This window comes from Narcine bancroftii, chromosome 13 (genome assembly GCF_036971445.1).
Source record: "Narcine bancroftii isolate sNarBan1 chromosome 13, sNarBan1.hap1, whole genome shotgun sequence".
NCBI lineage: Eukaryota > Metazoa > Chordata > Chondrichthyes > Torpediniformes > Narcinidae > Narcine > Narcine bancroftii.
The window spans coordinates 53,587,129-53,600,649 of NC_091481.1; the positions used below are offsets into that span (position 1 = coordinate 53,587,129).

The 13,521-nt window shown below is 46.4% G+C and overlaps 1 protein-coding gene across 4 annotated transcripts in view; it reads left to right on the forward strand.

Moving 5' to 3' along the window:
- The window catches only part of LOC138748966 (GRB2-related adaptor protein 2-like), a 96,682-nt gene that overhangs the window by 65,507 nt on the left and 17,654 nt on the right, over positions 1-13,521 (forward strand). For 3 of the 4 annotated variants that reach the window (XM_069909942.1, XM_069909944.1, XM_069909945.1), the window contains exons 2-3: positions 10,546-10,637; positions 13,203-13,322. In XM_069909942.1, the coding sequence (XP_069766043.1) occupies positions 10,546-10,637; positions 13,203-13,322 (212 nt within the window). The remainder of the gene's footprint in view (positions 1-10,545; positions 10,638-13,202; positions 13,323-13,521) is intronic. The other variant, XM_069909943.1, reaches the window with a different exon arrangement.

Below are 13,521 nucleotides of genomic sequence, written 5' to 3' on the forward strand. Positions count from 1 at the left end.
GAACCACATGCCTATCCTCCGGCACTATCCCCATATCTAATGACATTTGGAAAATTACCGCCAGAGCCTCTGCTATTTCCTCCTTCACTTCTCTCAATGTCCTGGGGAAGATCCTGTCTGGTCCCGGAGACTTATCCACCTTTATATTCTTCAAAAGCCTTAAAACTACACCTTTTGTAATCTCTATATTCCCCATATTTACCCAATTTGCTTTTTTATCTCACATCTCCCAATATCCTTCTCCTTAGTGAATACCGAAGAAAAGAAACTGTTCAATATCTCCCCCATTTCTCTAGGCTCCACACACAGTTTTCCGCTCTGATTTTCTAAGGGACCAATTTTGTCTCTAGCTTTCCTCTTACCATTAACATATTTGTAGAACTCTTTTGGATTAGTTTTCACCCTGCTTGCCATAGTTTCCTCGTACATTCTTTTAGCTTTCCTAATTCCTCTCTTAAGATTCCTCTTACATTCAATGTATCTTTCAAACATCTCCTTAACTCCATGCTTCTTATATCTAATGTACGCCTCCCTTTTTCTTCGAACCAAGTTTCCAATATTCCTTGAAAACCACGGCTCTCTCAAACCTTTTGCCCCTCCTTTTAACCTAACAGGAACATAAAACTTTTGCACTCTCAAAATCTGATCTTTAAAAGACTTCCATCTCTCTACTACATCCTGCCCATAAAACAAATTGTCCCAATCCACACCCTGCAAGTCCTTTCGCATCTCCTCAAATCTAGCTTTTCCCCAATCAAAAACCTCAACCCTTGGCCCTGACTTCTCTCTTTCCATAATGACATTGAAGCTGATGGAATTATGATCACTGGACCCGAAGTGCTCGCCAACACTAACCTCCGTCACTTGACCCATCCCATTTGCCAACAGTAGATCTAACACTGCTCCTTCTCTGGTTGGCACCTCTACATATTGTTGTAAAAAACTATCTTGCACACATTTCACAAACTCTAACCCATCCAGTCCTTTCATAGAATGTGTTTCCCAATCTATATGTGGAAAATTAAAATCTCCCATAATTACAGCCCTGTGCTTATCACAAATATCTACTATCTCCCTACAGATTTGCTCCTCTAGGTCTCGGTCCCCTCTGGGTGGTCTATAATACATCCCTACAAGTGTAACCTCTCCTTTCCTACTCCTCAGTTCCACCCAAATAGCCTCCGTGGATGTGCCCTCTAATCTATCCTTCCTAGGCACCCCTGTAATATTTTCCCTGACAAGCAATGCAACCCCACCTCCTCTTGCCCCTCCGACTCTATCACACCTAAAACAACGAAACCCAGGGATATTCAGTTGCCAATCACATCCCTCCTGCAACCATGTCTCACTAATCGCTACCACATCATACTTCCAAGTATCAATCCATACCTTCAGCTCATCCACCTTTTTTACAATACTCCTGGCATTAAAATATATGAATTTCAGAGATTTCCCAATTTTTAATCCCTGTTTTCCCTCATCTTTAATAACAACATTATTTACTTTTCCTCCCAATTGCCCTTCATCTTCTTCCAGAGCATTTCCCTTCTCTATCACCTGCCCATCCATATTCAAATACTTACTACAAACTTTCTTTGTTTGCATTCTAACCTTCTCCTTACTGCTCTGTACTATTTTGTTCCCTCCCCCCAACCATTCTAGTTTAAAGGATCCTGAGTAGCCCTAGCAAATACCTCTGCCAGGATTCTGGTCCCCCTGGGATTTAAGTGTAACCCGTCCTTACTGTACAGGTCACATCTCCCCCAAAAAAGGTCCCAGTTATCCAGAAACTTAAAACCCTGCCCCTTACTCCACCCCTTCAGCCACGTGTTAATCCTCCACCTCATTCTATTTCTATTCACACTGTCACGTGGCACAGGGAGTAATCCAGAGATTACCCCCTTTGCGGTCCTTCTTTTTAACTCCCTACCTAATTGCCTGTACTCACTTTTTAGGACCTCTTCTCTATTTCTCCCTATGTCATTGGTACCTACATGTACCACGACCTCTGGCTCCTGTCCCTCCCACTTTAGGATATCTGGGACACGAGCAGCAACATCCCGGACCCTGGCACCAGGGAGGCAAACCACCATCCGGTTCTCCTTGCTGCGTCCGCAGAATCCCCTATCCATCCTCTTAACTATGGAGTCTCCTACCACAATTGCCCTCCTCTTCCTTTCCCTCCCTTTCTGAGCTACAGGGGCCAACCTCATGCCAGAGGCACAGCCACTGTCGCTCCCCCCAACCTTGATGTCCCCCTCAACAGTGCTCAAAGAGGTGTACTTATTGCTGAGGGTTACATTTACAGGGCTCCTCTCTGGCACCTTACTTTTTTTTGTCCCTCTCCTAACAGTTACCCACCTTTCATCCTCCCGTGGCCCTGGCGTGACCACCTGGCTGTAACTCCTGTCTATGACTTCCTCTGTTTCCCTAACCAGCCTGAGGTCATCGAGCTGCAGCTCTAGTTCCCTAACATGGTCCCTGAGAATCTGCAGCTCGACACACCTAGTGCAGATATGGACATCCGGGAGTCTGGAAGACTCCAGGACCTCCCACATCCGGCACTCCTGACAACACACAGCCTTAACACTCATCCCTTACCCCAATGAAGTAGTAATAAAGACTATCTTAGCTTTCTCTCCGCCTGCTTTCGCCGAAGCCTGATGAGCCAAAGCCTGGAAGTCCCATTCCTTCACTGGGCCACTCACTTGCTGGGCCGCTCGCTGTCCCTCTTATTTATTGGCCTTTTACCAATTAACCCCTACACACTCTCCTGCACGCTCGCTCGACCAATGGCCGCCTCCGACGCCGACTCCTCCCCACAGACCCTGGTAAGAGACTTTTTAAAAAGTTTTCTTACCTGCCCCGGACTCTTTTCTTTTCTGTCCTTCTCCTCTCTCCTTTTCTCTCCTTTTCTCTTCTCTCCTCTCCTCTCCTCTCCCTACTGCTAGGCTCTGTCCCCAGTAAGAGTCTTTAAAAAGACCTTACCTTCCTGTCACACTCTCCTGTACGCTCACTCGACCAATGGCCGCCTCCGACGCCGACTCCTCCCCGCAGACCCTGGTAAGAGACTTTTTAAAAAGTTTTCTTACCTGCCCCAGACTCTTTTCTTTTCTGTCCTTCTCCTCTCTCCTTTTCTCTCCTTTTCTCGAACTCTCCACTGGCCACCGAGACAGAGGTGCACCAAAGAAGAGGTACAAGGACTGCTTAAAGAAATCTCTTGGTGCCTGTCACACTGACCACCACCAGTGGGCTGATATCGCCTCCAACCGTGCATCTTGGCGCCTCACAGTTCGGCCACGAGCAACCTCCTTTGAAGAAGACCGCAGAGCCCACCTCACTGACAAAAGACAAAGGAGGAAAACCCAACACCCAATCCCAACCAACCAATTTTTCCTTGCAACCGCTGCAACCATGACTGCCTGTCCCGCATCGGACTTGTCAGTCACCAACGAGCCTGCAGCAGACGTGGACCTACCCCTCCATAAATCTTCGTCCACGAAGCCAAGCCAAAGAAAGAAAGAAAGATACTGTAACTGTGACAATCATCCCAAATATTTATGTATTTATTTTGATTATTAATTTTATTCACTGTTTATGGTGTACTTCTGTGTGTGCACCGTAACCAAATATTCAAATTTCTGGGGGTCAATATCTCTGAAGGTCTATCCTGGGGCTTTCATGTCTATGCAATCATGAAGGAGGCTCGTCAGCAGCTGTTCGTCATAAGGAGTTTGAGGAGATTCAGTAGGTCACCAAAGACACTCGTAAAGTTCTACAGATTGTACCATAGAGAGCATTCTGACCAGGTGCATCACTGTCTGTGTGGAGGTGGCAACACAGAGGCTGCAGCGAGTTGTGGACTTGCCCTGCAACATCACAGGCAACAGTCTCCACCCCATCGAAGGTGTCGACATGAGGCGGTGTCTCAAGAAAGCAGCCTCTATCCTCAAGGACCCCCCCCACCACCACCCAGGCCAGGCCCTCTTCACTCTGCCACCATTGGGGGAAAGGTACAGGAGCCTAAAGACGAGCACTCAGTGGCACAAAGACAGCTTCTTTCCCAATTGCTGTCAGATTCCTGAATGATCAGTGAACCACAGACGCAGCCTCACTTTGATAGTTTTCTTGCACTATTATTTATTTATTTTGAAATATTATTTATAGAAATGTTTGCTCTCTGACGCTGCCACAAAACCACAAATTTCATGGCAATAAATTCTGATTCTGAGTAAATCATCCCAAAATGTGTGTGCCTGCATGCTTGCATGCGTGTGTGTGTGTGTGTGTGTGTGTGTGTGTGTGTGTGTGTGTGTGTGTGTGTGTGTGTGTGTGTGTGTGTGTGTGTGTGTGTGTGTGTGCGTGCGCGCGCGCGCGTGCACCATGGTCCAGAGAAAGGCTGTTTTGTCGCATTGTATATGTACAGTCGGATGATAATAAACTTGGACTAGGTAACTAGGTAACAGGAAAACATTGGGTTTGATCATAGTTAAGGAATAAGTTTTGCAGCAGAGAGGGAGATGTTTAAAATTCAGGACCTGGCAGTTGTGCACTGCTTGTCAGAGATAAAAGTACTGATAAAAGGGAGTGTTCTGTCAGTTGCTTTGGTATCAGATGGTGCCAGGAACCAGAGAGAGACATCGAAGGGCTTTGGTGTGCAGAGCTGACACCTGCTTTGCTCTTTGAGACGCACAGGTGCACTCCAAGGCTGGCTCTGTGGCTTAATCTGCAGAAGACGACCCTCAGAACGCTCTCGTAATGGCGAAACGCTAGGGTGCTGCATCCTGGGAGCTTGTGGAACCTCTCTGAGATGGCAAAGCGGGTTATCCAGCCCAACAATATTCAGCCTGAGAAAATGGTGGGCAATTCTGGTCGCCCCATTACAGAAGAGCTTTGGAAAGGCCACAGAATGTTGCCTGGTTTGGAGGGCACGAGCTATAAAGAGAGTTCGATTGTCCAACTTGCAGTGTTGGAGGCTGAGAGGAGATGGAAATTCATAAAAATTATGAGAGGCATCGACAGAGTAGGCATTACCAAGGTAAAAAAGTCACATATCAGACCAGTGGTTTTCAAACTTTTCTTTCCACTCACGTCCCAGTAATCCCTATGCCATCGGTGCTCTGTGATCAGTAAGGAATTGCTTAAGGTGGGATGTGGGTGAAAAGAACGTTTGAAAACCACTGTTTTAATTGACCCTCGTTGACTCATTACGTGCACAGTTTCAGAACTCCAAAGGAAATGGGCCATTGACAATTTTTCTCAAGCAAAATATTTCAGTCACTATTGGGTCCAGAGCAGTCCCCTACTAATCACAGGGCACCGATGGCATAGAGTGGGATATGAGGGGAAAGAGAAAGGTTGAAAACCTCTGTATTAAAGATATGCATTTCAAATGGGGGTGTGGTGGAAATATTTTTACACGTAGAGTGGTGGGTGCTGGAACGGTCTGCCAGGAGTTGTGGTGGAATCCGATATGATTGTAGGGTTCAGGAGTCTTCTAGATAGACATTGAATATTCAGGGAATAGAGGGATATTTATCACGTGGAAGCAGACAAATTTTAGTATGGGCACGAGGGCACAAGGGCCTGTACCTGCAGAGTACTGCTCTATGTTCCAAGATGCCTGTGTTGTCCCTTTGGTGAGTTCTCCAATTCGTCCCGCACTATCCACCATTTTTATTTGCCCCTAAAACTTGACCAGGTTTTGGGACGTTTCCCCTGTCAGTTCTGACACTGCTCCTGAGAAGTATTCTTGGATGTTCATCCATGCCAATCCAAGTCAAGTCAAGTCACCTTTATTTAACGGTAAAGATGAGTTAGTGTTTCTCTAGGACCACGTAGCAGATTTACATAAATATAAGTTAGACACATTAAATATTAAAACGTATAGAATAGAATTCCACGGTACATTACCTACAAATGTTCTGGGAATTCAGGAGCCTGATGGCTTGGGGGAATACTGTTGCCCAATCTGGACATTAGGGCCCGAGTGCTACGGTCCCTCCTACCAGATGGCAGAAGGGAGAACAGTTTATTTGAGGAGTGTGTGGAAACAATGTTTATTGCCTTTCACCTGCATCATGTGTTGTCGATGGTCCGTCATGTTAGGAAGAGAGCCCCCGGTGATCTTTTCCGGTGACTTCATTAACCTCTGCAGGGTCTTGTGGACCGAGGAGGTACAGCTTCCAAACCAGGTAGTGATGCAGTTGCACAGGATGCTCTCGATACATCCTCTGCAGAAAGTAGTGAGGATGGAGGGTGGGAGATGGACTTTCCTCAGCCTTTGAAGGAGGTAGAGACACTGCTAGGCTTTCTTGGCTATGGAGCTGGTGTTAAGGGACCAGGTGAGATTCTCCGCCAAGTGAACTCCAAGGAACTTAATACTCTTGATGGCCTCAATGGTCAGCGGAGTGTGGTCCCCCCCCCCCCCCAAGGCCCTCCTGAAGTCGACAACTATCTCTTTTGTTTTATTAATGTTCAGATACAGGTTGTTGGCTCTGCACCGGTCCGTTAGTGATCAGACCCATCACAGTCATGTCGTCAGCGAATTTGACGTGGAATCCAAGCTGTGTTTGGCTGCACAGTTCTGGGTCAACAGAGTGAACAGCAGTGGATTCATCACGCAGCCCTGGGCCCCCCCCCCCCCACCCCACCCCCATGCTCAGTGTGATGGTCTTGGAAGAGCTATTACTGACCTGGACTGTTTGAGGTCTTCCCGATGGGAAGTCGAGAATCCAATTTCCGGGAATGTTATCTGGTCCAGCAGCTTTCCGTGGGTTGACCTTGCCTCTCTCTCTTGCCTCTCTCTTCACATCGGCCACTGCAAGACACAGCGCCTGGTCATTTGGAGGAGTGGTGGTCTTCTTCGCTGCCATGCTGTGCGTAGAAGTTGTTCAGTTCATCTGGGAGGGAGGCGTCACCAGCACAGGCAGATGGTGTAGCCTTGAGGTTGGTGATATCTTGGATGCCCTTCCAAGTGCTCCATGGGTGCTGGCTGTCTAGGAAGTGACTGCGAATCTACTGGGCCTGCGCACGCTTTGCTTCCCCAATGGCCTTAGATAACTTGGCTTTGGCAGTAGCTAGGGCTGCCTTATCATCTGGTCTGTAGGCAGCACCATGGTTCCTGAGCAGCTCACACACCTCCGCTGTCATGCCTGGCATCTGCCTGGATTTAGTAATGGGCACAGTGACGTTGTCAGAACACTTACTAATGTATATGGTTACTGTTACTGTATACTTCTCCAGATTGATGCAGTCGCCATCAGTGGCTGCTTCCTTGAACGTGTTCCAGTCAATGGGCTCAAAGCAGTCTCGAATGTCAATGTATGAACAATGAGCAGACAGGGTGCAGAGTTGGGTGGCAGATGGAGTTCAATCCGGATACGTGTGAGGTGAAGGCAGAGTACATGGTTAATGGAAGGATTCTCAACAGTGCGGATAAGGTATGGCAGCCTTCATTAGTCAGGGGGGATTGAGTGCAAGAGCTGTGAGGTAATGTAGCAGCTCAATAAAACTCCAGTTAGACCACACTTGGGAGTATTGGGTTCAGTCTGGTCACCTCATTACAGGAAGGACATAGGTGCTTAAGAGAGGGAGCAGAGATTTGTCAGGGCGCCGCCTGGATTGGAAAACTTGCCTTATGAAGCAAGGTTGACCAGAGTTCAGGCTTTTCTCTTGGGAACGACAGAGGATGCTTGATAAGATTATGAGGGGCTTAGACAGGATAGACAGACACCACCTTTTTCCCCGAGGTGACAACAGCAAATAACTTTTCTTTTGAAACTTTATTTATAATATAAAAAATACAGATATGTATATTAAAAAAACCCTAGCATATCATCAATAAAATACCATAAAAAATATTATAACACTACCCCCCTCACCCAACCACCACACTACAAAAAAAACCCAAACTACCCCTAACCCTTCATAATAATGGAGCCTTTTACATAAATAAATATGAACCTCATTTTAGCATATATAAAAAATAGTTAGTATATATTCATACCCATACACTTTAAATATGGATCCCACATTTTAGTTAAAAAAATAGTTATTGTACAAACTCTGTGTTATTTTGTCTAAAGGAATACACATTTTCAATTCATTATGCCATTTCTGAATACTTATTTCTACATCATCCTTCAAATGCTACACATTTTCTTGCCACAGCTAGAGCCAAGTGAATAAAAGCAAATTGATTTTCATTCAATTTTAATCCCTCTTTTAGACCCTTCTAAAAACCCAGTGGAAAAACTAATGGATCAATTAATAAATGAATATTCTACAATTGGTTTAAAAATTCTCTAACTTTCAACCAAAAATTAAACACCTTTTCACAATGCGAAAAAGTCCCTACCACAGCAAATACATGAGGAAATCTTTGAAGGAAGAGAGTTGGCAAAGGTAAATTGTTTTTTTACACACAAAGAGTTGTGAGTGCATGGAATTCATTGCCGGGGGCAGTGGCGGAGGCTGGTACAATAGGGACCCTTGGACAGGCACATGGGCGTAAGGAAGATAGAGGGTTATGGATGCGGGGTCGGGAAGGATTAGATAGCTGTGGAGTAGGTTTGCATGGGTCGGCACAACATCATGGCTGAAAGGCCTGTGCTGGGGTGTAATGTTCTATGTTAAGTTGTCTGCAGTTAACCAGGGAGTTAGCAGTGATTCTGGGCCATCTTTGGCAGCATGGATGTGAAAGGATGTTCCCTCTTACGAGAGAACCCAGAACTGAGACTTCACTGCTTAGAAATACAGGATCGCCCATTTGAGAGGTGAAACGTTCTCTCAGAGGGTTGAAAGTGCTTGAAACCCTCTTCCTTAAGGTCAGTGGAAACTGAAATCAAAGGTTCTTGTTAAGCAAGGGTGCTGACAGCTTACCAGAGGAAAGCAGGAGTGGGGAGTTAAGGTAACAACTTGATGCTCACACTGAATAGCTGGGCAGGTACGGGGCCATGAGCTTCACCTGCTCCTAATTCACACAAACCGAAATATATAAGACAGCAGGAGAGGAGGCCACTTGGTCCATTGAACCTGCCCCACCATTCAATAGGATCGTAGCTGATCCGACTCAGGTCTCCTTTGGTACCTTCCCTCATTACAGGATGGATGTGGACGGAGATGAGGAGGAAATTGCTGGTGAATGTGTGGAATTCACTGTCCATTGAAGCAGTGGAGACGACCTCAGTAAATATATTTAAGACACGGTCTTAGAGGAATTAAGGGATACGGCGAAAAGGCAAGTAGATGGAGATGAGCCGTTCATCAGATCAGCCGTGATCTCATTGAATGGCGGAGCTGGCTTGACAGGCCGAATGATCGACTCCTGCTCCTATTTCTTATGTTTGGAGAGGGGGCAGAGGAGATTTACCAGGATGTTGCCTGGATTGGAGAACATGTTTTACAAGGCAAGGTTAGCAGAGCTGGGGGCCTTTCTTGTCAGAGGAAAAAAAGATGAGAGGTCTACAAGATTAGGAGAGGCACATATAGGGTGCAGAGGCAGTACCTCTTTCCCAGGACAACAGCAGCAAACACCAGATGCCATCTGTATAAGGTGAGGGAAGGAAAATTCAGGGGTCACATCAGGGGCAAGTTTTTTTACACAGAGATTGGTGGGTGCTGGAGGCTGGTATGATGGGGACCTTCAAAAGACTCTTAGACAGCCACGTGATGTAAGAAAAATAGAGGGTTATGGGTGTGTGTGGTAGGGAAAGTTTGGATTGTTGAGTAGGTTGGTATAAGTCTGCATAACATGGTGGGCTGAGGGTATGTACTGTGCTGTAATGCTCTATGTTCTAAATCTCCCAATCTTTCAATACCCCCTGTGATCATGCCTCCACAACCACCCCGCCCCCACTTCCCGGACAGAGAGTTCAGTGATTTGCTGCATTCTGCGAGAAGAAATGGATCAGGATCTGACTTGGAGTAGCAGTTGGCACAACGTTGTTGCAGCGACCCAGGTTCGAATCTGGCGCTATGTGTCAGGAGTTTGTGCATCGTCCAGTTTCCTCTGAGTGCTCCGGTTTCCTCCACACTCCCAAAGAGTATGGGCATCATTGGATGGCACAGGCTTGAAGGGCCTGTTGCTGTGCTGTGTGTCTGAAAAAAGAACCAAGTGCAGAAGGGTGGGAGTCTCTTAACTTTTTCTCTGATGCAGTTGTGGTGCTAATGTTGTTGATCTAATCCACTTTGCTGATTATGTCAACCACATCCTCACAGCGCATCATCTCAGATCTCTCTCAGAGGGCCACAAGTCTTTGGAACTCTCTGCTTCGAAGGAAGGCGGAAGCGAAGATTATGAATATTTTTTAACGTGAGGCTCTTTCTTGCAAAAAGGTGAAAGGTTACTGGGTGCAGGAAGGTAGTGGAGCAGAGGTTACAATTGGATCCTCCGTGGTCTTAATGAGCGTCAGATCTCTCCGAAGGGGTCAGGTAGATGTGCACATTCTCATCCTTTACCCTCTCAGTAGCTGGATGAGAGTTCCAACCGGCAGGTATCCTCCCTGGGGTCTTCTGTCTGAACTTTGCGATCTCACCCCTCAGGTCCTGGGCACTGACGAAGACTGGTACAAGGCTGAGCTCTGCGGACGGGAAGGACTCATACCAAAGAACTACATTGAAATGAATGTTCCAAGGTTAGTGCCCGCAGTGCTCAATGGCCTAGGGCGTCGGCACGGTCATTGTAGTGGTTAGCAATGCTGTTACAGCACCAACGACATGAGTTTGAATCCAGCGCTGTCCATAAGTACATTCTTCCCCCGTGTTTGCGTAGGTATCCCCTGGGTGCTCCAGTTTCCTCTCACATTCTTAAGACACGAAAGGTTAGTATCTTAATTGGTGTATTTGTGTGGTGCGGACTCATAGGCTGGTTGGGCCTGTTTACTGTACTGTCTGTCTAAATTAACAATTAAATTAAAAATTGTTTTAAGTGCAGCAGGTCACATACCACAGCACAATGCCAAATTAAGTCATTGCTAAATGAATTTAAAGCAGTATGTATGGAATAGCAGTGTCTCTGTATATTTAAGTCAGTAACACCTGTGTTGTGAATCAGGTAGCTCCTGAATGCGTTATCAATGCCAGGATGTTATGGTAAAGTTGTGTAAGACCAAATGTGGAGTATTGTGTGCAGTTTTGGTCACCTAACTACAGGAAAGATATCAATTAGATAGAAAGAGTGCAGAGAAGATTTACTGGGATGTTGCCTGAACTTCAGGAACTGAGGTGCAGGTGAGGTTTGGACTTTATTCCCTGCAGAATAGAAGAATGAGGGGAGATTTGAGGGAGGTGTTTAAAATTATGGGGGAGAGACAGAATAAATGTAGATAGGCTTTTTCCACTGAGGGAAGGTGAGATACAAACCAGAGGTTAAAGGTGAGGGGGAAAGGTTTAATTTTTTATAGCATTTAGACATACAACACTCTAATAGGCCAATTTGGGGGAATGTCTTCACACAAGCTGCTTTCAGGTGGCCGTAATACCCCAACGTAAAGCCGCCTAAAATACCCGAATGCAGCAGTTGGGAGGCCACCTGAAAGCGGAGATCCCTGACCCAAGGAGTACTTACCCAACCTTCCTCGGGTAGATGTATTCTCTGCTTCCGAACGCTCCCCCTAGGCACCTAAAAACAAGCAGGACTATGGCCACAGTCAACAGGAACCGGTGTTTGCTCCATAGCGCCTCTCCCTGCTGCGAGCCTTTCAGGTGCCAGAACGGCACCTTCAGCGCTGCCACCTGAATGTCGCTTTGCCCACATCCGCAGCCGGCTCCGGAGCCGCATTCTCCCAGCTATTCCACCTGAAAATGGTGGAGGGTGTGGAACGAGCTGTCAACTGAAGTGGTGAATGCGGGCTCAATTTTGGATGGGAGGGGTTTGGAAAGGTATGGACTAGGTGCAGATCAGTGGGGCTTGGCAGAATAAAGGTTCAGCACAGACTAGAAAAGCCAAAGGTGCCTGCTTCTGTGCTGCAATGTTCTACATTGTCCTTCCTGTGTTAGAGGCAACAGGCTGCTCCTCTGCGTGTCACAAAAATTACCAGGACCCCCATATACAGGAAGTCCCCTGGTATCCAGCACCTATGGGGATAGGTAGATCCCAGATGACAGAGTATTCCACAGGTCTACAACTCTCTGGGTGAAAAAGTTTTTTTTCTCAATTCTGTTCAAATTGGCCTACCCCTTATTCTTAAACTAATTGGATTCCCCCAACATCAGGAACATGTTTCCTGCCTCTAGCGTGTCCAATCCTTTAATAATCTTGTATGTTTCAATCAGATCCTTCTAAATTCCATTGTCAAACGGGGCTTTGGAAGAAGATTCTCCAGGAACTTCCAAAGAAAGGAATTGGATAAATATTTTGGGAAAAGCTAAGTTGTGAGTTGTTGGGAATTGGTAAAGGAAAGGAACTAATCAGAGAACTCATTCCAAGTATTAGCATACCGCATTTGTCGGTGTAAAAGATGGAATTTGAACCTTAAAAATGTCATCCCAAAACCAGGGGTCATCTTATACACCGTCTAAAATCTGCACCTTGGTGTCTGGAGATGGAGAACAGCATAAAACCCTGGCAGGACTCCTGCAGTCCTGCCACTAAATATTTTTCTACTGAAACTTGTACATTTGGGAAGTCGGGTTAACAGTGATAATAATGCATATTAAAATTATAAAAATGTGTTATAATCCAGTCTAACATACCTTAAAATATCAGGAAAGGAAGCTGACAGCATGCCCCAGTCACCATTCACAACAGCTGACCAACAGCGAAATCTCAGCATTCCCCCAGGAGGTCCATCCACCCAGTCCGACCACTGTCAGCCCTGTCACAGGCTTAAAACGGCCTGTATGTCCAAATATGCTCATAAAATTTAAACCTGTACTGGGGTCATTTGCTTTTAAAATATTGTGACAGCGTCACTCCACTGGTCAGTGGGAAAAGGATGACTGGGGCAGAGAGCTTGGGGATTATTTTATACAGCAAGTATAGCAAAACCTACGTGCAAGTGGAAATTCTGGGTCGTCTTATTCGCTGACAAATACGGTCAAGGCCTTCTTTGCTACTGTATAATTCCCATCGACCAGGTGAGACAGTAGTGGAACCTTTGCTTTGTGCTGGAGTTGAGTAGCGACTGTGGTTGGGAAAGTGGGCTCCTATCACCTTAACTCATGAAGATACCTTCGTCCAATACTATATTCTCAAACAGCTGGTTCTACGGTGGGATTAGCCGGAGTGAAGCAGAGACGGTTCTTTTGGAGCAAGATGTTGGATCCTTCCTTATCAGAGCCAGTCAGAGCTGCAAGAACGAATTCTCCATCTCAGTCAGGTATGGAGGTCAAATCTCCCCCTAGAGATTTGCTGTTGGCAGGGACAGGTTCATGCAGCACTGAACCAGGCCTTCCAGCTCACTGTGTGCGTGCGCGCGCCTTACCCCAGCGCCCCCTCACCACTCGCGGGTCGACTCCATCTGCAGAAATGCAGCCAACCTCCAAAAGGGCTCGCCCCACCTTGGCCATACTCTCCTC